Consider the following 25,236-nt stretch of genomic DNA (forward strand, 5'->3'; position numbering starts at 1 on the left):
GCCTGGATTGAGTGGCATGCCTTATGAGGGTAGGTTGAGGGAGCAAGGTCTTTTCTCCCTGGAGAGACGAAGGATGAGAGGCGACCTGATAGATTACATTTTCCTCCAAATAATTTATATATATTACAAACAGCAAAGGTCCCAGCGCTGATCCCTGAGGAACACCACTTGTCACAGCTCTCCATTCAGAAACACACCCTTCCACTGCTACCCTCTGTCTTCTTTGACCGAGCCAGTTTTGTATCCACCTTGCCAGCTCACTTCTGATCCTGTGCGACTTCACCTTCTGCATCCGTCTGCCATGAGGGACCTTGTCAAAGGCCTTACTGAAGTCCATGTAGACAACATCCACTGCCCTACCCTCATCAATCATCTTCATCACCAAAAACCAGCTTTTGCCAGATTAGAGAGGATCACAGCTGAAGCCGCACCCACGTCTCAGGGAAACAGCAGCATTCCCACCCCAATCCACTGCAGAAGCCAGGCAGCAAATCATCCAAGTATCATTGACGTGCTAATGAGGGAGATCCAAACTCAATCCAGAAGAGTAGAGCCATGTACAGTTTCACCTTTACCATTCATTTCAAAAGAACACTTCAGACAACTTCAAATGGTCAATGAAGACATCAGTAGAGTTCATTTCTATTAGAAGACCGTACATTCACCGAATGAGCAGCATGGTAGCACAGTGGTTAGCACTACTGCCTCGCAGGTTCAATTCCAGCCTCGGGTCACTGTCTGTGCGGAATTTGCATGTTCTCCCCGTATCTGCCTGGATTTCCTCCAGTTTCCTCCCGCACCCCAAAGATGTGCAGGTTAGTTGGATTGGCCAAGTAAAATTGCCCCTTGGTGTCCCAAGATGTGTAGGTTAAATGGATTAGCCACGGGAAGTGTGTGGGGTACCAGGATAGGGTAAAGGAGAGGGCTTGTGTATGATAGGGTAAGCCAGGGAAGCGGGGCAGATTTGATGGGCCAAGTGGTCTCTTCTGCACTATGATTCTATGATCTGATGCTGCCTAATGAAGGAATTCAAATGGGCATGTAAAGTGCTGAGGTGCTGGAAGAGGATCAGGGAGGATGGTGGAGGTCTCTATCAGCTGGTTCCTGGCAATGGGAGTGAGGTGAAGCAACCCGTCTTCCCCGGCAGAGTCTAGCATCAAGTGTTGAGTGTGGTGCATGTTCAGGCAGGAGACTGAGCATTGGAAAAGACAGCTGCTCTGGCAAGAAGGCGGGATTACCATTTTCCTCTTTATTCCTTCATTGCCATCTGGGGAAGCATTTATTATCCACCCTTAATTGCCCTTGAACTTATTGGCTTGCTGGGCCATATCAGAGGGCATTTAAAGGTCAACCATATTGCTGTGGGTCTGGAGTCACATGGAGGCCAAGCCAAGTAAAGGCAGCAGATTTCTTTCCCTAAAAGACGCTAGTGAACCAGATGGGTTCTTAAAACAATCAATGATAGTTTCAGGGGCACATTTCCTGAGACTAGCTTTATCTTCCAGATTTATTTGTGCTCTAATTCAAACCCCACTAGCTGCCATGGTGGGATTTGAAGCTATGATTCCACAGTGTTAACCCAGGGTCACCGGATTATAGTCCAGTGATGCTATTACATCAGAGCCAGGGATGGCTGTCAATATTAATAACTACTACCAGAGCTGTGAGCTGTCACTTTAGCCAAAGCAGTTCAACACCGATGGTCACACTTACGATGTCGAACCTGTAGCTAAAGGGACATCTCTGAAGGCCATTCCCAGAGGGGGAGTTCTTCAATGCCAGAAGTCTGGTGAATGATATGGAGACAAGCAGCCCACTTAACAACGTAATGAAAGCATTATGCCATCAATGTCCTGGGTGAAGAGGAGACAGATGATGATGGGGAGTCCTGGAATGTGTGTGTCAGAGATTCCAGGGTTGTAGCCAAGGCGAGGAGATCGACTCCAGTGCCAGAAGGAGATGCTGAGATGTTTGACTGTGAGGAAGCGCCCAGAGTCACCAGTGTGGCTGATCATACGGTCCCTGGAGACATGACAGATCTAGATCCCTACAAGGCTGACCCATCACAAAGCCTGGGTGTGATTGAAAGCTTCAGAAGAAGGGCTGAGAAGGTTATCCCGAAATATTGGATGACCTACCACCCATAAGCATTTGGCCAGATTGGGGATGAGCGAAAGACAAAGGTGTCACCAACGTATATACCAGCTCATGTGCCAATCACAAGATGGCTCAGCAAACAATCATCGCTTGAAATGTGTAGACATCCCAAAAACTAATCACAAGTAGGGAAGTGTGTAGTGGGGCCTCTGGCAGCAGGTGGCAGTGGTGGGGGAGAGCACTGAGCAAGGGAACTGGTTAGCCCCTTGCTGCAGGGAGCAGTATCTTTGGGGAGTTGAGGGCCAGAGCTAGCCCCAGATGAGGGAAAAAGCAGCAATGACTCATCTAGGACTTGTGTGGCAGTGCGGCCAGAGTCTAGACTGCGAATAGTGCAACGTGAAGCCCCTGAGGTTGGATGAAGTGCCAGGAGGAGAATTGGAGGCTGCTGTCAGACTGACAGCATCCCAGAGTCTGAGAGGTCTCACAGATACACAGGTGAGCAGGGCTACAGCCAAGAGCAATTCAAGACTGGTTAGTCACTGGTTATAGACACACAGACGGACCTGGGTGTGCAAGTCCACAGAACCTTGAAGGTGGCATCGCAGGTGGAGAAGGTGGTGAAGAAGGCAGATGGCATGCTTGCCTTTATAGGACGGGGCATAGAGTATAAAAATTGGCATCTGATGTTACAGCTGTACAGAACGTTGGTTAGGCCACATTTGGAGTACTGTGTCCAGTTCTGGTCGCCGCACTACCAGAAGGATGTGGAGGCTTTGGAGAGAGTGCAGAGGAGGTTTACCAGGTATGGTGGGTCTTAGCTATGAGGAGAGATTGGGTAAATTGGGGTTGTCCTCCCTGGAAAGGCGGAGAATGAGGGGAGACCTAATAGAGGTGTATAAAATTATGAGGGATATGGATCGGGTGAACAGTGGGAAGCTTTTTCCCAGGTCGGAGGTGACGATCACGAGGGGGTCACAGGTTCAAGGTGAAGGGGGTGAGGTTTAACTCAGATATCAGAGGGACGTATTTTACACAGAGGTGGTGGGGGCCTGGAATGCACTGCCAAGCAGGGTGGTGGAGGCGGACATGCTGGGATCGTTTAAGACTTATCTGGATAGTCACATGAGCAGACTGGGAATGGAGGGTTACAAATGAATGGTCTAGTTGGACCAATGAGTGGCGCAGGCTTGGAGGGCTGAAGGGCCTGTTTCCTGTGCTGTACTATTCTTTGTTCTTTGCATTGAGGCAGAGATCGGTTGTGGATATTCATTGTAAATAGTTTGCTCCTTGAAAATATAATTTTCCTCAAGAACTTATATAGCATTGATGCTGGTGGAATAAAGGTACCCTGTTTTTTAACATTCATTAAGTCCATATGTTGAAATCTCATATTATAACACATGAGAAAATAATGCAGTGAGAAATCACAAATAAATAAAATATAGATTTTTACAGAAGCTGTCAAATGTTGCTAACTCCCCAAAGTGCAAAGTAACAAATTACTTGCAACTGTTGTGCTAAGATGTTGTTACAATTACCCTTGTATGTGTCTGTGTGTGTGTATATATTATACATAGTAATACATCAACAACTATGGAAATTGTCAGTTGCAGCTAAATTTTCTTCAATCTTATTTCAAATGCTCCAAATCAAGCAGAATAGTTTGAGACGCGCAGGCTGATAAATAATTCCAAAGTGCTGACCGAAGCTTTGTGAATTTATCCAATTTCTAAATTCAAAGGAACTTCCAATCACATAGTTAAACAAATCGTACAGAAATTTGTATCCTAAATTTCCCTCTTCCCCTCCAGTTTTAAACCCATTATGAAGCATGACAGAATTGAAGAATTCAATGGCAATCTAAATATTAGAAATAAAAAGGAAATTTTGTTCGAAAAAGGTCACTTATTGGTTAGGGAGATACTTTTATAACTTTAAGCAGTTTTTTTTTCCTGACAAGAGGGGCTATACTGCCTCACAGCCCCAGGGACACAGATTCAGTTCCAGCTTTGGGTCACTGTCTGTGCGGAGTTTGCACGTTCTCCCCATGTCTGCGTGGGTTTCCTCCATGTGCTCTGATTTCCTCCCACACTCCAAAGTTATGCAGGTTAGGTGGATTAGCTACACTAAATGTGCAGGGTTACAGGAATGGGGCAGGGACAGGGCTCTGTCAGAGATCTGGTGCAGAGTTGACTGGCCAAATGGCCTCCTCGGGCTCTGTAGGGATTCTATAACTCAAGGAAAATAAACATTCGGAAGAAAACTTCTATCCATTTAGTTTGACCATTAAGCGATAAAACAAATAAAATATCATGGTTGAAAAATGAGCAGATCTACTGCTGCGTTGTTGCTACAGGGTCAACGGGATTGTGACGGAGGGCTAGGAACCATGCTAAGGCGCCATGACAAGCTTGGTGTCAACTGGGGTGAGGGGAGTCAGAGCTCTCAGCAAGCAGATTTACCAAATGTTTTGTATTTTACCGTCTAAATTTATTAATTCACTTCCATGAAGGTAACAGAAAATAAATTAACTTACCGGGAGGATAAAGAAATCCATAGGAAATGTGTCTGTCTGCTGTATAAGCTGAACAGGTTTGACTGTGAGTTGCAGAGATGCGGATATCGGGTCTCACGCAGTTGTTCAAAATGTCTGGGACACTAAACAGTTCCACCTGCATTGGGTTTAAAAGACTCTGTTACTATGGGACCAGTCTCTCGGGCAGTTTTATTCCGAAAAAATAAACAGTTAGAAAAATATTTTATTGATTTGGACCATTCGGAGCACTGCCGACACATTCTGGGCATCACACGTTGAGATGGCGTCACCAATGAGTATTGGTCTTGTGGGACATGGGGCAGAGTTTTCCCTCTCAGGACTAAGTCTCTCGGGGACAGGGCCCGGGATGGAGAGTATTTTCCCAATGCACTGGGTGGCACAGTGGTTAACACTGCTGCCTCACAGCTCCAGGGACCTGGGTTCGATTCCCAGCGTCTGTGTGGAGTTTGCACATCCTCCCCGTGTCTGCGTGGATTTCCTCCGGGTGCTCTGGTTTCCTCCCACAGTTCCAAAGACGTGCGGTAGGCGTATTGGCCATGCTAAATTGCCCCAGAGTGTCCCGGGATGCATAGGTTAGAGGGATTAGTGCGGCAAATATGTGGGGATACGGGGATAAGGCCTGGGTGGGATTTTTGTTGGTGCAGACTTGATGGGTTAAATGTTGAGTTTCTATGAATGTCACTGGGAATTTGCACCCTATTGGCCTCATTAAGTAGGCACCGAGGGGTTTTGTGACATCTCATAGATTGGGCTCACTCCCTGCTATCATATCTGGGTGCTATTTTTAAAAGCTGGCCCACAACTGACGAAAGTAGATGGGTCGCTAGGAACGCATTAAGACTGGAAGATGGACCTTCTCAGAGATGCTGAAGCTTGAAGATCCACTCCACCACTCAGTGGAGTGTTCCAGGATCCACGGTCACTAGAGGACTCCATCCCAATCCCGGGAGACACACCCAGGCAATCCTCAGTCGATGCCGATGTACACGCCACATTGGTCCAAAGTTATTCTGGATCGGTGATTTCCCCATTGGCAGCACAGACGATCAGGTGGGAGGGTAATTCCAGTCGGATTTTCATCTGAACCCCATTAGCGGAATGGTTTTCCCATTGGCCTCTGGAAATTGCAACCTGATATGCCGGGGGAAGCAGTACCCTTCACTTACACTGCGGTGAAAACAATTCTTGGACCTCCCGCTGCCCACCTACTGCATGGCCATGATGCGCATGATGACTGGGAGATGACCGAGGCTGGCAGGACGCGTCCTTTGCCGCTCGGATGTACACCCAGCCAGAGTGACAGTAGAATGGACACCACCAGGTGAAAGAAGGTGATGGCACTGGCCAATGATGAAGAACGTTTAAGGAAAACCTCTCAAGGTCGGGCACCACCTGGGCTGTGGTGAAAGAGATTACGATAGGGCAGGGTCAATGTCTTGCTGCCCAATGTTCCTCTTGGCCCACATGGGCCAAATTCAAAATCTAAGTATTTTGGTATCACATGACTGAAAAGTAAGAGAGACCTTGGTGGGTAGAAGCTCTTGCCTCGGGTGGAGGTTCAAATACTTACTACAAATAAATAGTTCTAGTCCAAAAGACCCGAGCAGCATACAGTTTGGAGACTTGACAATCATCTTATGGAGGATTGATGTGGACCGTGGCACTTTTGTGTCCATCAGACTGAAAGGTTTTATTGTTGGGGCAGTAAAAACTTGTTTCCATTCATGTATGCATCTCATGGCAATGTCAAAAAGGTCCAAATTGGTATCATTTACAGCGCTTGACAAATACTTATAAACTGGTGAGCACAAACCTGTTTAGGGACAGTATATGAGGTCCACAGTGGCATGGCGAATGTTTCACTGTACCCACTTATATAACCTTGATGATGTAGGATATAGTACTTAGTACGGTACAGAATTGCAGGACGACCATAAAGTAGATGCTTGTTTTCTATCCGGGAAACCAAAAAGGCAATTAAATAAATACAGAAGTTCCATACCAGCAGAGATCCCAAACAAATTCGGGAATGTTACAACTTGCAACTTTAATTATGCCCATGAGTAATGAGGGGTCATTTTCATAAATAGATCTCTTTCACAAATAAAAACTCAAAAGTAACACTGAAATTGAATGTATTTATATTTCAAAAAGCCTTACCTTCTGTTCCCCTGTGTTGTAGCCGTCTGTTCAGGTCATCTCCTTTATTCTAAGATGATTAAAATAAATTTATAAAGGCAATGTGATGGCAGATTTGAATACACAAACACTTATGCTTATGAGATTATGCCACACATCTTGACAGTTGGAATAACCTTAAACTGCAACCATTAAATATCATGGATTAATTTCTAGACTCTGAATGTATCAAGGGGTATGGGGAGATTGGAATTGAGCTAAGGGATTAGCCATGGTCATGTTGATTAGCAGAGCAGGCTCGAAGGGCCAAATGGCCAACTCCTGCTCCTATTTTCTACACATTTATATCAGCATTATATGTGGAGAGAATCGAGGGCAAACATTTCAACCTCAATTTTAACTCAAGATGCGAGGACTGGGATAAAAGGAAAGCACATCACGATGCCAAGGCTATTTTAACTCCCAGCCGTTATTTATACATGAAAATAGTGACTCCAGACTGAATCTTGTCCGAACGATGTGGAGCTGGATTTCGGATGGTACAGGATTGCAATCCAAGTGTAGGTTAAGCGATCAGCCAGGGATGGTGGTGGGGCAAGCTGGGAGCATTCTGAAACATTCATGGTCAACAGGGAGGCAGAGGACTCCCAAAATTTCCCTGTAGATTCTGAGGGAAGTGCTCCTGGTGCTCCTCTCACAAAGAGACCATTAGAAAACGTTTCCTGGACTAACTTACCCGGGATTCTTCAGTCACGATTCTACCTGCCCCTAGATCTCCTCATTCTGGTTCTGGTCGGATCAGGGTCAAAGTTACATTATCGGGCCTCAACATTTCAATATTAAATGACCTGTTTCCAGGAACAATGAAAATGTTAGCTGTGGGTGCAACATGTTGGGAACACAGCAAGGAATGGCCTCTGCCATTTTAGGCCTCCTCTGACACCCGGATCAGGCGAGTGGGGTTAAAATCAGGATTTTCATTTCTGAGCAACGGAAAATAAGGCGGGTGTTACATTCATGAGGAAATGAAAGATCTTGCCTCAGGTTTTTTTTACTTCCAATGAGATGTTAGAGGTAAGTTTTTCCCTCAGAGGGTGGTGAGTGAATGGAATCGGCTGCCGTCGGTGGTGGTAGAGGCGAACTCACTGGGGTCTTTTAAAAGACTTCTGGATGAGTACATGGGATTGGGAGTTACAAATAGTTCTATGGCCTGGTAGGTATAGATGTGATCGGCGCAACTTGTGGGCCGAAGGGCCTGTTTGTGCTGTAGTGTTCTATGTTCTAATAAAACCAAAGCTGCATTAGGGTAGCTTTTCACATCAAGATAATTGACCAGACTACATGGTATCTCAGCCAACTCAAAATGAGCAATTGGTTGGAAAATGCAAGTGTTATTTTCTAACCTTCTCATCACATGTGCAGCCCAAATCATCCTGAATTGCTGAAGCGACAGCAACGTGGGATGGTTTAGCCACTTCCTCTGGGATGGACGGCCTGAATGTGGGGTTCCGCAAAATATGGTTCATACTGCCATGGGTTCCGTTATTAGGAGCTGGTTTCAGTCCAAGAAGATCTGAAAACGAAAAAAAAAAATTGACTGGTGTAATTTTCCTGTTAAAAATGACTAACCGTCGCATAGAACATAACCAAGTTACCGTTCCAAAAACACATTTTCCCGGTAAATCTGCATAAATTTTTCAGATCTCAAAAACTGAGCTGCAGTCTGCACAGTTAAGCAAAAAATGGTTAGGGCATGATTGTGGATCTCTTCTGGAATCAACGCGCGTATATTTTCAAAGTGGAGTTAGTTAGCTCAGTTGGCTGGACGGTTAGTTTGTGATGCAGAGCAATGCCAACAGCATGGGTACAATTCCTGTCACAGCTGAGGTTATTCATGAGGACCCCACCTTCTCAACTTTGCCCCTCGCCTGAGGTGTGGTGACCCTCAGGTTAACTCACCACGAGTCAGCTCTCCCCCCCTCAAAGGGGTGAGCAGCCTATAGACATCCGGGACCAAGGAGACTTTACCTTTAGTTTTAAAGAGCATTAAAGTTTTTTAAAAAACAAGACTCCGTTAGACCTCAAAATTAACCTAATTCTATGCAGATAAGCAATGACAAGGCCATAGCGCTAACCTCAAATTAAAATAGACGTCAAAGTAATCATTTCTTTAGACGTTACTCCAGATCATTTGATGGATAGTTTGTGGGAACAGTGCTTCTAAAACTGCCTGTAGCATTTTGTAAAAGAGGTACGTTGTATATTGCTAATGAAATAACATAGAGATTGGCTGTTGAGCTGAGGACAAGGAAGTGTATGAGGTTTGTATTGAAGTGTAGGGGTTTGTATGCAATTAAGTTATAAAGTCATTAATTCTGGCTCAGATCCAGCGAAATACTTAATGAGTTGTAAACAAGCCATGATTCTTCATACTTGTATGCCTCCCTTTGTCAAAAGTAAGGCTGTAAGGTAAGGAGGAAAAGTGGAGACGATCTGTCTGGAGGTCAACGTTTCAGGGTTGACTTGTTAGGGTGGTTGACACAGAAAGAGGCTCCTCACACTCGGGGCAGAGTTTTTCTTCACCTTTGCTCAACTCTCTGTGTCAGTCAGGCGATGACTTTTATTTTCTCTCTTCATCTCTGTAAACTTTTGCCCATCAAATGTAAGAGATATTCTCACCAAGACAAGATATTTTTAAGAAGAGATTACAGGTTAACTTGTGACTACATCACCTCATTCCTGCAAGAACCAAGAGCATCACTTACTTGCAAGTAATCTAGGATTCAGAAAGGCAAGAAAGCCAGCTGACATATTGGACCACATTTTAAACCAGAAAGACCATAAGTCATAGGAGCAGAATGAGGCCCCTCGGCCCATCGAGTCTGCTCCACCATTCAGTCACGGCTGATTTTTTTCTCATCTCCATTCACCTGCCCTTTCCCTCTAGTCCCTGACCCCCTTATTAATCAAGAACCTATCTGTCTCTGCCTTAAAGACACTGAATGACCTGGTCTCCACAGCCTTCTGCGGCAAAGAGTTCCACAGATTCACCACTCTCTGGCTGAAGAAATTCCTCCTCATCTCTGTTTTAAAGGATCGTCCCTTTAGCTTGAGGTTGTGCCCTCTGATTCTAGTTTTTCCTACTAGTGAAAACATCCTCTCCACGTCCACTCTACCCAGACCTCACAATATCCTGTAAGTTTCAATAAGATCCCCCCCTCATTCTCCGAAACTCTAACAAGTACAGACACAGAGTCCTCAACCGTTCCTCATATGACAAGTTCTTCATTCAGGGATCATTCTTGAGAACCTCATCTGGACCCTTTCCAAAACCAGCACATCCTTCCTTAGATATAGAGCCCAAAACTGCTCACAATACTCCAAATGGGGTCTGACCAGAGCCTTACACAGCCTCAGAAGTACATCCATGCTCTTGTATTCTAGCCCTCTTGACATGAATGCTAACATTGCATTTGCCTTCCTAACTGCCAACTGAACTTGCACGTTAACCTTAAGAGAATCTTGAACAAGGAATCCCAAGTCCTTTGTGTTTCTGATTTCCCAAGCATTTCCCATTTAGAAAATAGTCTATGCCTCTACTCCTCCTTCCAAAGTGCATAACCTCACACGTTTCCACATTGTATTCCATCTGCACTTCTTTGCCCACTCTCCTAACCTATCCAATTCCCTCTGCAGCGCACACCCCCCCCCTGCTTCCTCAATACTACCTGTCCCTCCACTAGTTTTACCCCCCCCGCTTCCTCAATACTACCTGTCCCTCCACTAGTTTTACCAGTCCTCTGGGGTGGGCTGGTAGGTGGCGGTGGTTGGATTGGGCTGCCTGTCATGGGGACGTTGGAGGATGCATGGCGCCATTTACTGGCCAGTTGCAGGCCACTTGCCACTGCTGCTGGCATTTTACTAACGGTGGATGGGGTTCTCCTCGAGGTGGAGAGACAACCAAGTGAATCCCGGCAGCCCCGTTGCAAGTGGGGGTAGGGGGGCCATCTAATTCAGGCACTCTTGGACATGAGATGGATCAAATCAAGTGTCAGTGGGGGAACATTTAGGAATCGTTGAATCATAAGTTTTAGGAATATGGTAGAAAAAGACAAGGGGGTGATCAGAATAAGAATAATTCATTGGGTGAGAGCTGGTTTCAATGGGGCAAGAACAGAGCTGGGCTGGATAGACTGGAATGAAAGGTGGGCAGGAAAAATGGGCAAAAAATTGAACAATGGGCTACTTTCAAAAAAGAAACGGTTTGGGCACAGTCAGGGTATGTTTCCTTGAAGGAGAAAGGTAAGGCAAACAAATCCAGAGCTCCTTAGATAAAGAAGAAAAGATATGCCTATGACGGGTGTCAGGTAGAAAATACAATTGAGAACCAAGACGAATACAAAAGGTTCAGAGGAGAGGTGAAAAAATATACTAGGGTAATGAAAAGAGACTATGCAAAAAAAAAATTGGCATCCAACATAAAGATGAATCCTAAAATCTTCTATAGGCACAAATAGTAAAAGGGTGGTAAAAGGAATAGAGCTGACTGGGGAGCTAAAAGGGAATTTCCATTGAGGCAGGAGGCTACAATATTAAATAAATAATCTCTATCTGTCTTTACCAAGAAGTTAGATGCTACCTAAGCCATGAAGACAGAGGAGGAATCTCTGTTACTTGAATGGTTCAAAATTGATGGGAGGAGAAAGTGTTGGGTAAACCGTTGCTACTTAAAATTAACAAGGCACCGGGGCCAGATAAGATGCATCCAAGGAGACTGAAGGAAGTGAGAGTGAAAATTACATGCCATAATCTTTTTCAGTCTTCCCTCAGGAGGTGTCAGAGGACTGGAAAATTGCAAACTTTATGCCCTTGTTCAGAAAGGTTTGAACGGGATGCTAGGCCAGTTGGTTTAACTTTAGCAGTGAGGAAGTTTCTAGGAATAATTATACGGGATAGAATTAATAGTCACATGGAAAAATGTGGGTTGACTAGGAAGAGTCATCATGGATTTCTAAAGGGAAATCTTTTACCCGTCTGACTAGCTCTGGTGCCCTTTAGCCCAACATAGTTTCAGTGGTATCCTCACATCCAGGCAATGTTCCTGCTGGTGATTCTGCAGAGACTGCTGGCCCTCAGATTAGTTGATAGCTCCCGAGAGTGGACAGCCATCGCTTAAAGCGAACAGAATCTCCAACGGCAACTGTTAGTTGCAGGAAGGCCAAAAAATATGGCTGGGGTCCCACAAACAGCTATGGATTTTGAAGTCGTTGTCAGGGCTCACTCCACACCAGCAAAATTCAGGCCATCATATCGCACATAAGGTAGGGTCAGTGAGAAGTGAAAATCTAAACAAGACGGATAATCCTGTTCCAAGGAGGGAAGGATTGATTCAACCATGCTGTGCGTGAGAATGCAGTTGTGTAAACTTTGAATGTTGTCGATCACGTGTATACTTGAACCTCTTGGTAGACCAGCTATTGAAAACTGTTGATATATCAGATATTTAAGAAATTTCTCTCAAAGTTATCACGTTATTTTATCTGGAAATCCATTCCAGGTGTCATTGTTTTGTGTGGAGAAGAACCTCCTGATATTTGTCTTCTGTCAGTTTGACAAGGTGCCCGATGGTTTATAGGAATATTCTGGATCCAACTTTCCATACTACCTGCCATTTTACGTATCTAACCACTCAATTGCTTCCTTGTAATGTCAAAAAGCCAACACTTCTACAATCTTTCCACATAATATCAGTCCATTAGCATCAGGGGCAGAATTTTTTGGCCTCATAATGGTGGGATGGGGCTGTAAAATGCAGCGAGCCATTCAGAAGCACAAAGACTTCATCAGGACCAGAAAATCCCGCCAGGGGGAGGAGCTCCAGGAATCAAACTTTGTGTCTGAATGATCCCCAGAATATTAATCTCCCTATCGCGTTTGGACGACTGGAACTGCATTGTTAGCCATTTTTAGCCTCGGTTAAGTTTGTTCATTTTTATGCGAGGTAGTTTACATTTAATCCATCGAATTTAATTAGTCACCATCTGCCTATTTTGTTTGACTCACTTTAAACAGCCTACTCAAGAACCAATTTGCCTGCCTAGCTTTGTATCAGTTCGCAACGAGTTCGGAATCAAAGTTATTAATGTAAATTAGTAGCAATAAGATTTGAAGCCCCCACTCTGATGGGGGTGGCGGGGGAGGAGGTGATTCTAGTTAGTTTCTTAACCATCCTCAATTTTTAACTTGAATTTCCACCGATTTAAGTCTAACCAGCAGCCCGTTATTCCTAACATTGTCAAATACTCCTTCATATGACAACATTCAGCACAATGCACTTGAGATATCACTTCTTCAGGGACACCAGACATGGAGTCAATTTGTCTGTAACTGGATCACATGCAGAAACTTGACACCATTCTCCCAGTTTGTGAGACCTGAAAGGTTAGAGCGAGATTTTGTGTGTGTGCACCTGTGAATGAAACCTCATTTATGTGCGTGGAAAGTACAACTCAGACAAAAGCCTTTCAGCCTAACCTTCTGTCAGTCCTCGCCCCCATCAGAGAAAATAGTCCTAATCATAATTAGCCTCTGTTCCTGTATCCCCTTTTACCACTTTGTCTTAATTCATCCATCTTGACCGTTGACCTATCGCAGATCCTTGGAGCTGCTCTATTTCTGCTGCATCCAGAATATTGGCAACCCCACAATTCTAAGGAAATTCCCAGCCATAGTTTCCTTGTTTTTATTTATTCTTTCATGGGGTATGAGCATCCCTGGGCGAGGCCAGCATTAGTTGCTGATCACTGATTGCCGCTCGAGAGGTTGAAGGTGAACACCCCCCACCCCCCTTCTTAAACTGCGGCAGTCTATCAAACTGTCTCTGGGAATGGAATGGGAGGCTCGGAATGACAATCCGGCCATTCGGAGCAGCTTTTCCTGAGGTGCATGTGCCAACTTGGAAAATGACCCAACTCTGCGTACCTATCTCAGAAGTAAAATTCTGGGCCCTTGTTTTAAAATGTTGAAATGAGTCTGAACTCTTACATAATAGTTACATCACGCAAATAGGCCGTCCAACCCAACAAGTCTGTTTTTGGAGATTCACGCTCCTCACAACCCTCCTCCCACCTTCCCTGATCTCATCCTTTTGGCAAACTTTACTAATCCTTTCGCCATCATGCACTCACCTAGCTCCCCCTTAAATATATCTGTGCCATTTGCCTCAATGTGGTGTTTGTTTGTGACCCCACCCCGCCCCAGGTTTGGACTCTGCACAAGTGGAAATGTTTTCTCAACATCCACCCTGTCAAACTCCTTGGTAGACCTCTAGCAGGTCACCTTTTGGCCTTCTCCACCTCACAGGAGCGAACCCCAGCTTCTTCAGTTTTTCCCTATGGTTGCAACCACATCTTAATTCTGATATCATACTTGTTACAACCATGCCCATCAAATTTCAGCCAGTTTATTCACCTCCAGATTAAAGAGCACCTACAATTTTAGCAGGAATAAAGATGCCATGGTTAACAAGCCAATAGACTTTCACAGTGTGATTTGTTCAACGGAACAGGAGTAACTGAGGGGCCTTCACAGTAATTAGACAGCAGAGGAAAGAGGTAGTTAGAGGATTTATTATTGATAGTTGGTTGCCTTTTTGAAGTGAAATTATTTTAATCCGTCACGTACACACAATTGTTCTGACAATTGTTAATTAATTCTTTCACCTTCGCCTTATTCCTGAAATAAAAACAAATGTAGCTTTCAACTCGTGTTTAATATTCTTTAGCCTTTCTTTTTCTGGGACAGAATACATTTCTGGGACAGGAAACAATTCAAGGTACAAGTTTGATATATATTGAGTAACTTGCCAATAGCATTCTTACGCTCATAAATACTTGAAAGAACTTACCGCACATAACATTGTACAGTTCAATGTTTTCAAAGGGCGGAACCTTGGTTTTATATTTGAAACTAGGCCCATAGCCTATAAAAACAGTCTAGAGGAGCAACAAAACCAGAACAATTAGAACATTATTGCACCAGGATAACACATACAGTGCATAAAAATATGGAATTCATTGTTGATATTCAAATAGGGTGAGAGAGCACGAGCTTATTCCTCAAATTCGGCACACGGAGAGTTCCTCATCTCAGTCAAGCAATCATAGGAAGAGTTAAGCACGCCGCCATGACGTAGAGAGGAATCAGGAACTCAGTTCATCTGGATCGCTATCCTAAGGCAGTATAAGAAAAGGGCTGGGAATAGGTTGCCTGATCTTGACCTCACGTTCATAGAACAGAGGGATATGAGTAGGTCAATCTTGAGCCTTTCCTCTGTTAGCAGATCATTAAAGTTCAACCAAACATTTCCAAGCGATAGAGCAAGAGAAGATGAAGGAAGTACAGAATTTTACATCATTACCCCTACTGAGACATCATGGATTCTGTCTATTATTGGGTTGAATGTTCTGAGGGTGGGCAATTGGGTTGCCGCTATTATTTTAACAGGATGCCAGAGCTCCACATTTCTTGCCCAGGCTTCCAATCTGTCCCTTTGCAGAGCTCACCTGTTCTTCATATGGCAGGGCTCTCATGGAAAGCACCCACTTTTTCCAAGACTAGCTGTTGTATTTTGGTCGGACTTCATTCGCTAAGAAAGTAAAAAGCTTTGGGATGTTTCATTGTGTTAGCGAATGAGGTGCGAGATAATTGGGTACGGGGGGAGTGGATAGGGTCCCAGCTGGGTAGGGTGGTGAGGCAGGGTTGGGTCAGGCTGTGGAGAGTCAGAGGGAGAGTCAAAGGATCAGGGGGTGGATCAGGTAGTCAGGGAAGGTGGGTGTGGTGCCAAAGAGGATCAGTTCTATAGTTACTCAGGAGTTAGATATGGTTTATTCCTGTCTAACATTTCCCTGATAACTATTTTGGAAAGTAAATCAGAACCAGAAATCAGACTTAAACCAGAGTTGGAGACTATTTCAGAAGACTCCAGAAGGTGAATTTTACGTCAGACACTGAAACTGCTGGGACAGTTCCCACAGAATCCTTGTTTGGGCCTTCCGAGGCAGTCTCCCAGCACACCCATGACGGTACTTTTGGGATACAGCTATCTGGAGATTGGAAGACCTGGAGCATTGAATCAAAAGGTGTCTCTCTGATGTGCAATAGTTATCTTGATGTTTTCCTAATGCACAAAAAAACTTCAATTCAATTCCCGATGGCAGAGAGTGCAAACACCGGGAATCGGTAGGAAAACCAGCACGCATAAATGTTGTTTTTTGATTCATTCGGGGTATGTGGGTATCACTGACTGGGCCTGTATTTATTGATCATCTCCAACTGCCCTTGAGCTGAATAGCCATTTCAGAGGGTAGTTAACAATCAACAATCAGCTTGAATCTGGAGTCACGTGTAGGCCAGACCAGGTAGGATCGGCAGATTTCCTTCTTAGAGAACATTAGTGAACCAGAAGGGTTTCTACAACAATCGACAATGGTTTCACGGTCATCATTAGGCTTTTGATTCCAGATTTTTTATTTAATTCAAATTTCACCATCGGCCTGGGCCCCAAGTGCATTATCCTGGGTTTCTGGGTTATCAATCCAGTGACAATTCCACTGCGCCACCATCTAGCCCCCTGCTCACATTCCTACACACAGAATTACATCGGGAATAGAGTCCCATTGAATCTGTACTGACCACAACCCCACCCAGGCCCTATTCCCATAACCCTCACTTTGCTAAATTTAGCGTGGCCAATCAATCTAACATCTTTGGACTGTGGGAGGAAACCAGGACACATGCATACACAGGGAGAAAGTGCAAACTCCACACAGTGACCCGAGGCTGGAATTGAACCTGGGTCCCTGGCACTGTGAGGAAGCAGTGCTGACCACACCGTGCTGTCCATTCATAACGGGCAACTCTCTTTTTATGGATATCTTTGAATGATGTCATTGACAACTATTCGAGGGGGTATTAAAGGTGGTTATTGCTTTTGTACTGAACTTTATTACAGGAGAAAGGAAATAAATGGAACAGGAAGTAGAATTTTGTGTGACTTTACTCTCCCTTTTTCTTATAACTCAGCTCAACAGCCCAAGTCCTTCATCAGTCCTTCTATCCAGGCAAGGAAAAGTGATGGGGCTGATCTAATATCTAGACCACCAGCACAGAGGTATTCCTACGAAGAACATTAGTTAACACTTCAGTTGTGGGTCCTGGGTTGCTCTAGATCCAGCACTCAAATCCCACTGACAGCTAGAATGACTGAGCTAGTCAAGGGCAGAGTCAGAATGCTAGATATAGATGTGGACCTTTGTTGTAATGCATCCACACCATTTAACATTCAGAATGACACATTCAGCATGAAAAGCAAAATACAGAACAGTAACAGCATTTGATACGACTTGTTCGAAAATTGGAGTTGAATGAGTGGCAAACAATGGCAGAGAAAACTATTATCGTTTTTGGAAAGGGAGTGAAAGACAACTTGTTCAGGCATAAATATCATTTTATTCCATTAATCTGAGGTTGAAAAAGTGATACACTCTCACAATTTTCCTTCCCTCACTGAAGTTGGGAGCTCTGCCCAAAGTTTTTAGTAAAGAATCATTCAGAATGACTACCACTCCTACCTGCATACTATTGATCTTATTGTCGTAGCCATGGTCACCTTGAAAAATACATTTTCCCGAGAGTTTCCTGATTGCATCCATTGGTTTTCTGAGTACAGAAAAATCCATTAACATGTGATTTCTTAAAGAATTAAGAAATATTACACACACACATACAATACATTCATAGGCTTGTTCCCTACGTTGTAAAGCAGAGTGGGCTAAATGGACTGTAAAATACACTTCTGTTCCTGTACATCCCATGAATGACCCGTTGTATTATTCAGTATTATAGAAGTGTGAAATGAGGTCAAACAGTTTTTATCTACATTTATCACAAGCCATTTTTCAGAATGGCACCCTGCAGAGTTCTTTTAGTCAAGTTCTCAAAGTATCCACTCACTTTTAGATATTATTATTCTCCTCCCTAATTTCAAAAGACAACACAGTCCAAAGATGTGCGGGTTAGGTTGATTGGCCATGCTAAGAAATTGCCCCTTAGTGTCCAAGGTAGTGGAAGTTAGAGGGATTAAAGGGTATGATATGGGGTAGGGTCTGGGTGGGATTGTGTTTGGTGCAGACTCGAAGGGCCTCTTCTGCACTGTAGGGTTCTATGATCTATCTAAAATACAACTTGTGTACTTTAGACTGTAAAAGAGGGTCTAAAGTTCGCAAAATTGTTTGGAGATGTAGAACGCCCTTTTGGATATTTTCCCAGGACAACTTTGGGATATAAGGTGGTGTTTGGGAGCGTTAATAACAGATATAAATGTGCAAAAGAGCCAATAAAAGCACTGAAACTGTCAAAAGGAACTGCCAAAAACCCATCCTTTAAATATTTGGAAAAAATACAAAATCAGTACTTGCAATTTCACTGTTTGCCCATTGACATAAACCTCCAGGTTATCAGGATTAGTGCTGCATGACTGATTTCACATGGTTTGATTGGCACCTCCAAGTGTGTATAAAGTGGGACTGTGAATATAAATGCTTATTATAAGGGATTGATTATTAGAAGAAAGTTAAATGTAGTGAATGGGTTTTTAGCAATGTGAATTAATTAATAGATACTTAAGAACTTTATCTCGGCATGGTTCATGAGGTCTGTCCATGGTGGATACTGTGTGAGTTGGCTATAAAGGGAAAAGGTAGTGGGTAGGAGCATGGGTTGGCACTAAATTGGCATGGGGCTACAAAGAATGGGTGGGATGTGAAGTAACATGGATGGGGCCTGGGAAGTGTGTGGGGGAGCGAAGGATGAGTGCTGGACTGCTTTCATTGATTAATTGATTTTGTTTTTCACATTTGAGACGAAGTGCCAGAACACAAAGGCGCTGCCTCCACACTCTGCCCACCACGATTTCCAATTCACCCCAACCCCAGATCAAAAATCAGAAGTTCCGGGGGCACTTTTTCAGAACTTCGGTTCAGTTTGTGGAGCTGGGAATTGCCCCGACTCTGCTCAACTGACCCAGGAGTGAAAATTCAGGCCAAGGTGTAACATCCAAACATTGCAATCTGTCTGCAGAAAGATACAGATGGATATTCTGTTCCATGCCATCCCAGCTGTTGTCACCCAGATGCTAAAACTTGCATCAAATCTCATTCAACCATCACCTAGTGTTCAATGAGCTGCACTGGTTCCCACTTGACTTAACACCTCAGTTCTACAGTTCCCATGATTGCTTTCAAATTCCTCCATAGTCTCACACCTCCCCATCTCCTCCAGCCACACAACCCTCTGAGAATTTCTACATGCTTTCCCTCTCTTGAACACCCCTGACCTTAATTGCTCCAGCATTGGTGGCAGTTCCTTTAGCTCCTTGGGTTCTAAGCTCTGGAATTCCTTGTCTAAACCCCTCTACCCCTCTTTCATCCACTTAAAATGCTCCATAAAATCCACTTTGAGGAAGCTGTTGGCCATCTGCTCTCGTGTCTCAGAAGCATATTTTGACTGACAATTCCTCTGTAAATCACTTTCGGACATCATTATAAAAGGTGCTATGTAAATATAAGTTGTCTTGTGTAATACCACAGAACATTTTTACCACTTCCTTCCAAACACCTAAATAAAAAGTAGGGTGGTGTGGGTTCGGACATCAGGAAGGCGTGGGGTGTTCGGACATTGTGGAGGGTCAGATATCAGGGCTGTGAAGGGTTGGATCAGTTGGGGTGGGATGGTGGGGGGGGGGGGTTGGGTCAGAAGGTTGGGTCAAGCAAGGTCAGGAATCCCATGCAGGTGGGTAATATTATGGGCTGGGGTACCCTGTGAGGTTGGGAGTACGTGGGGTATCCCGTGTGGGGACCAATCAGGGTGTTTAAAATAATTACACTGAAATTCGAAGTGGTTTTATTCCGTCTAACTTCTTCAGAGCAACTATTAGTGTAACACCGGCAAAATCATCCAGAGTTAATGATTTAAATCGCTTTGTCAGATGGTTCCCAGCCCAGAGCAATTGTCCAGGACAAGTTAACACTTCTGGACAATTTCCATGTAACCCCTTATCTCTGAACCCTGAGAGGGATTCCCAGCAGATCTTTATGTTTCCCCCAGAATCTGACACTGGGGAGCCAGGAGGTTCCGAGTCAGTATCACCAATATCAATGCAGTTCCCATCATGTATCATCTAACCAGAGGTGCAAACCATGTTACACAACTGCAGAAGTGGGAGTATTGAATATACTCAGCACAAATCCATTTTACTTCGATTTCATACTTTAGAAAGCAAACTACTTCTTTGTGCGCATCTTCTGAAAAGTACATTTCAAAGTCATCCTATAAGAGGTACTTTGAGGAGTTGATAAACTCTTCAGTGAGGGAATTCCAAGCCTTGGTGCATTTTCAGTTTATATTTATTAATGATCTTTATGGATAAACAACACTGAAAGTAATACTTAGTGGTCCTACAGATGTGACATGACTGTGATAAAGCGATATTGCAAAGTAGATTAAACATATTATCTTGGGCTATAAGTAATGAAGTACCATAATCTTGACACAGAAGTGTTAGAGATAACTATACCATGCCACACATTCTGTAATCACAATGTGAAGCTAAACAGCAACCCTTGAGCACTTTTAGTGAAATTTATGCCAATACATGAGGGTTCTGCCACATAATTTTTTTAAAAAATCATTTGCAGGAGTTGGGCATCACTGGTTGGGCCAGAATTTATTGCCTATCCCTAACTGCCCTCCATTTCAGAGGACATTTGAGAGTTAGCCACACTGGGGCAAGTTTTCCCATTGCTCCCACCAGTCTCTTAATTCCCTTATACCCTCCGTGAATTATAACAGTTCGATTTATCAGTAATATTATAATAACTCACAATAATTCAGCTTTGCTTTCAACTGTTGCTACTAATATTTTCATTTTGCAGGGACTACAATAGAGTTCATAAAGAGTGGAAGATTATAAATCACTCTCTGTTCAGATAAAATACGTGAACTATGTGGGACTTACCCTCATGATATGTCTCCCTCAGACTCGATGGGCGGGATTTTACGGTCATGCTTGCCCTGAAACTGGAAGATCTAGGCTAAGGTCAACAGACCTTCCCATGGTCCAACCCTTGCCCATGACCACAAGGGTGAGGCCCACATTTATCTGATCAGAGAGTGATTTATAATAAGAACACAAGAAATAGGAGCTTTGTATGAACAATAAAAAGTGGAGCTTCCACTTTTTATGAATAATATTGTAGTCCCTACAAAATGAAAATATTAGTAGTAACAGTTGAAAGAAAAGCTGAAATTATTGTGAGTTATGACTGATAAATCAAACTGTTATAATTCCCAGGAAGAAAAGGGAATTAAGAAACTGATGTATTCCATTTCCAAACAAAGGGAAATAATTAAATCCATAATGCAATTTAAGAATTAGTCAGATTTGAATCGACAATCCTTTATAGAAAATAATTAGTTGTGCTAGAATGTCGTAATAATGTTATAGGGATCAAATAGAACATTACAGCACAGTACCGGCCCTTCGGCCCTCAATGTTGTGCCGAGCTATGTCCAATCCCAAGATCAAGCTATCCCACTCCCTATCATTCTGGTGTGCTCCATGTGCCTATCCAATAACTGTTTGAAAGTTCCTGAAGTGTCTGACTCCACTATCACAGCAGGCAGTCTATTCCACACCCCAACCACTCTCTGAGTGAAGAATCTACCTCGGACATCCCACCTGTATTTCCCACCGTGAACCTAATAGTTATGCCCCCTAGGAACAGCTACATCCACCTGAGGAAATAGCCCCTGCACGTCCACTCTATCAATCCCTCTCGTCATCTTATAAACCTCTACTAACTCGCCTCAGTTACCTTAAAACAGCAATAAGCAGTCTATGATTTGTATTTAATTTAACCAAGTACCTTGCTACCAGCCACTTCCTCTCAACCATTAAATGGACATCTTCAATCCTTCTGTTGTTAGCATAATGTAGGCGCTTTGGGAGATTCATCTTCAGATAGGGCTTGAAATGCTGGTCAGGTCTTTTACACTAAAAATAAAAATAGTTGAACAGATCATAGTACTCGGAACTCTATTAAGAAACAGCTCTTGCAAGGATTTACCAGTAAGTTAGCGTTGCTTTGGCGTTTGAATTAGTTGTCATTTGTGAGTAGAAACTGTGGAAAAAGCAAATTGCGTCACTCAACACAGGTCCCGCACTTGAGCAAAATCTAGTCAGGCACAGTGCAGGTGACGCAGGAATCTATTATTATACGTTGGATGGCACAGTGGTTAGCACTGCTGTATCACAGCGCCAAGGACCTGGGTTCAATTCCAGCCTTGGGTCACTGCCTGTGTGCACATTCTCCCAAAGTCTGCGTGGGTTTCGTCGGAATGCTCCAGTTTCTTCCAAAGATGTGCAGGTTAGGTTGACTGACCATGCTAAATTGCCCCTTAGTGTCAGGAGAACTAGCAGTGTAAAGACATGGGGAAAGGGCCTGAGTGGGATTATTGTCAGTGTAGGCTTGGTGATTGATAAGGGAATTAAGGGTTATAGGGAGCAGGCGGGAAAGTGGAACTGATCCTCTTCAGACCAGCCGTGATCTTATTGGAAGGTGGGGCAGGCTCGAAGGGCTAGATGGCCTACTCCTGCTCCTATTTCTTATGTTCTTACGGTCCAAATGGCCTCCCCTGCAGTCTTAGGGATTCTACCATCTTTCTACCCCTATATACAAGCAGCAAAGATGTTGCCCTTCCCTTTTTCCTGTTAATTCAAGTAAAAGGATAGCAGCTGATCAGTTATAGACGCAGATAATAAATGAAGCATCTCATCATAGAACCCTACAGTGCAGAAAGATGCACTTTGGCCCATCAAGTCTGCACCAAACACAATCCCATCCAGGCTCTACCCCCATATTACACCCACTAATCCCTCTAACCTACACATCCCTGGACACTAAAGGGCAATTTCTTAGCACCTAACCCACACATCTTTGGACTGTGGGAGGAAACCGGAGTACCCGGAGGAAACCCATGCCAACACGAGGAGAATGTGCAAACTCCACACACAGGCAGTGACCCGAGCCGGGAATCGAACCCAGGACCTTGGAGCTGTGAAGTAGCAGTGCTAACCACTGTGCTATCGTGCCGCCCCCATCTCCAGTCCAGAGTGGCAGCCATATGTTGTAATGTCACTCTGTGTGCATGCACCATTCCTTGTGCAACCTGGGACAATTTGGATGAATTTTTGGTCCACTTGGGTGATTCCAGCTCGGGTACTTCAGTTTCTGGCAATGCCATCAGACAACGGCTGCCGGTCTACTTAAGCCGTGAAAACGTTCGAGACCAAATTTATTGAGGGTGTCAACAGTGGATCGGTGGATTACCAGCGCAAAACCTGATCCAGATGCTTGGCTGTCAAATTGCGACAGGAAGCTTTTCAAGTCCAGGGATGCTGAAGTTGGGCTGGGCAGGCAGATGGCTGAAGAGGGCGTGACGTATTCGACGGGCAGGAATCAGGAAAACCGGGGAAGGATGGCAAACGGGAGGGGTGGGTGGCTTGGGAGCCCGGGCAAGGACGAACAAATGGAACAAAGGGAAAGGTTCCCTTGAAATGCACAGGGACCACCCTAACCACTCCCCCTCCCCCCACCCCCCCAAAAGGCTTTACCACCCCTTTCCACCCACCTTTTAAACTGTCAATCCACTCCCACCTACCTGCCAGCCCACACCAACCTACCTGATGACGTGGGCAGCATAATATTCATGGCACTTACCTTGTAATACAGGTTCAGTTGCCCATTAATTAGTTATTCAGAAATGGTGGGCTACCTGCCAATTTTGGCATTCGTCCAGCCACCATATTATGGGAGATTGTTTGGGGGTTGCGGGGGGGCGGGTGGAACCAAAGGGGTGGGCTTGCCATCCCTCAAATTTTACATGCACTCTCCACCCCGCCCCCCCCCAACCCCCCACTGACTCCACTGCCAAAAACATGTTGTAAACTCTAGCCCCACGTTATCACTTCCGACCCACACTGGGACACAGTAATTAAGGAGGAAAATCAACTTTAATCATTAGAAACAGTATTCGCAGCTTCTACTTTGGCTGAATAGTATTCTTTAGTCAGCAGAAAAGGTTAACTGGCATAACTTAAACATTATTAAAATCCTCAAAATCATAGAATTGAATCATAGAATTCCCTACAGTGCAGGAGAAGGCCATTTGGCCCATCGGGCCTGCACAGGCCCTATCTCCATAACTCCACGTGTTTGGCCTGCTAATCCCCCTCACGCTAAGGGGCAATTTAGCACGGCCAATCAGCCTAACCTGCATATCCTTGGAGTGTGGGAGGTAACCGGAACACCCGGAGGAAACCCACGCAGACACAGGGAGAACATGCAAACTCCACAGGCAGTGACCCGAGGCCGGAATTGAACCCGGGGCCCTGGCATTGAGAGGCAGCAGTGCTAACCACTGTGCCATCGTGCCGCCCATTTAATGTCACCCTTGGAGTGATTAGGTCAACATTTTCTGTTCCCGCACTTGCTGGCTTTCCATTTTCTGCCCATTCACTTCAGTGAAGGGTCAATGAGTGCAGAAACAGGGAATTCTGGGACCGATATTAGCAGCCAATTGCATTATTATTCAAAATACCACAGCTGTTTCGGCTGGCGGGATTCTCTGGTCCTGGAAGCAGTAACCTCCCCGCCATGGATTCCCTCGCAATGGGGGGGGGAAGGGGGGTAAACAATGGGAAAAACCTATCGACGTGGAAGACCCTGCCAGTGGCCAATGATGGGGGCGAGGCCCCCGCTGCCAAAAAAAAGACATGTCACGGGGACTGTGGAAAATCCCGCTCTCTTCCAATCTACATCCTTGTTTTAAATATTACCTTCCAACAATGCACTGCTTTATACTCACAGTAAGGTTGGCCACCAGTGCCTTGGGGTCATCTGCAAAGAAAGGTAATTGCAGTTTTAAAAAGAGGGCTGTATGACGAAGAGATGCTCATGGGTTAGTGAGAAATACAACTTTTCCCCCAACCCTAATTATATCAAACCAAGAGCTGACAGTCACAAATATATCAAACTCTCATACTCCAATTAGACTACATCCAGAAGCACCCGTATTTAAACAATGGTTACAGGCAAGTTACAAGAGCTTGGCCACGATTTTCCAGAACCGCCCCTCCCCCATTGCACCATATTTTCCACTGGTGGATGCAGCCCACCATTGACCAGGATCTTCCGATTCTGCCAACGTCTACAGGGTTTTGCATTCCACCGCCACAACACAATGAAAGGTATTCTCTGTGAAGATGGCAGTATATGCCACACACGATGGAGAGCATCCTCTGTGAAGATAGCCATATAGTGCCA

At 44.5% G+C, this 25,236-nt stretch overlaps 1 protein-coding gene across 2 annotated transcripts in view; it reads right to left on the bottom strand.

Moving 5' to 3' along the window:
• enpp2 (ectonucleotide pyrophosphatase/phosphodiesterase 2) overlaps window positions 1–25,236 on the bottom strand; it is a 108,048-nt gene that overhangs the window by 12,421 nt on the left and 70,391 nt on the right. For both annotated transcript variants that reach the window (XM_080193588.1, XM_080193587.1), the window contains exons 15-22: window positions 24,779–24,810; window positions 21,778–21,905; window positions 17,425–17,512; window positions 14,700–14,787; window positions 8,197–8,366; window positions 6,815–6,863; window positions 6,468–6,607; window positions 4,634–4,769 (exon numbers count right to left, since the gene is read on the bottom strand). In XM_080193588.1, the coding sequence (XP_080049714.1) occupies window positions 4,634–4,769; window positions 6,468–6,607; window positions 6,815–6,863; window positions 8,197–8,366; window positions 14,700–14,787; window positions 17,425–17,512; window positions 21,778–21,905; window positions 24,779–24,810 (831 nt within the window). The remainder of the gene's footprint in view (window positions 1–4,633; window positions 4,770–6,467; window positions 6,608–6,814; window positions 6,864–8,196; window positions 8,367–14,699; window positions 14,788–17,424; window positions 17,513–21,777; window positions 21,906–24,778; window positions 24,811–25,236) is intronic.

The sequence above is a fragment of the Carcharhinus amblyrhynchos genome, chromosome 8 (genome assembly GCF_965287045.1).
Source record: "Carcharhinus amblyrhynchos chromosome 8, sCarAmb.v2.hapA, whole genome shotgun sequence".
Classification (NCBI taxonomy): Eukaryota; Metazoa; Chordata; class Chondrichthyes; order Carcharhiniformes; family Carcharhinidae; genus Carcharhinus; species Carcharhinus amblyrhynchos.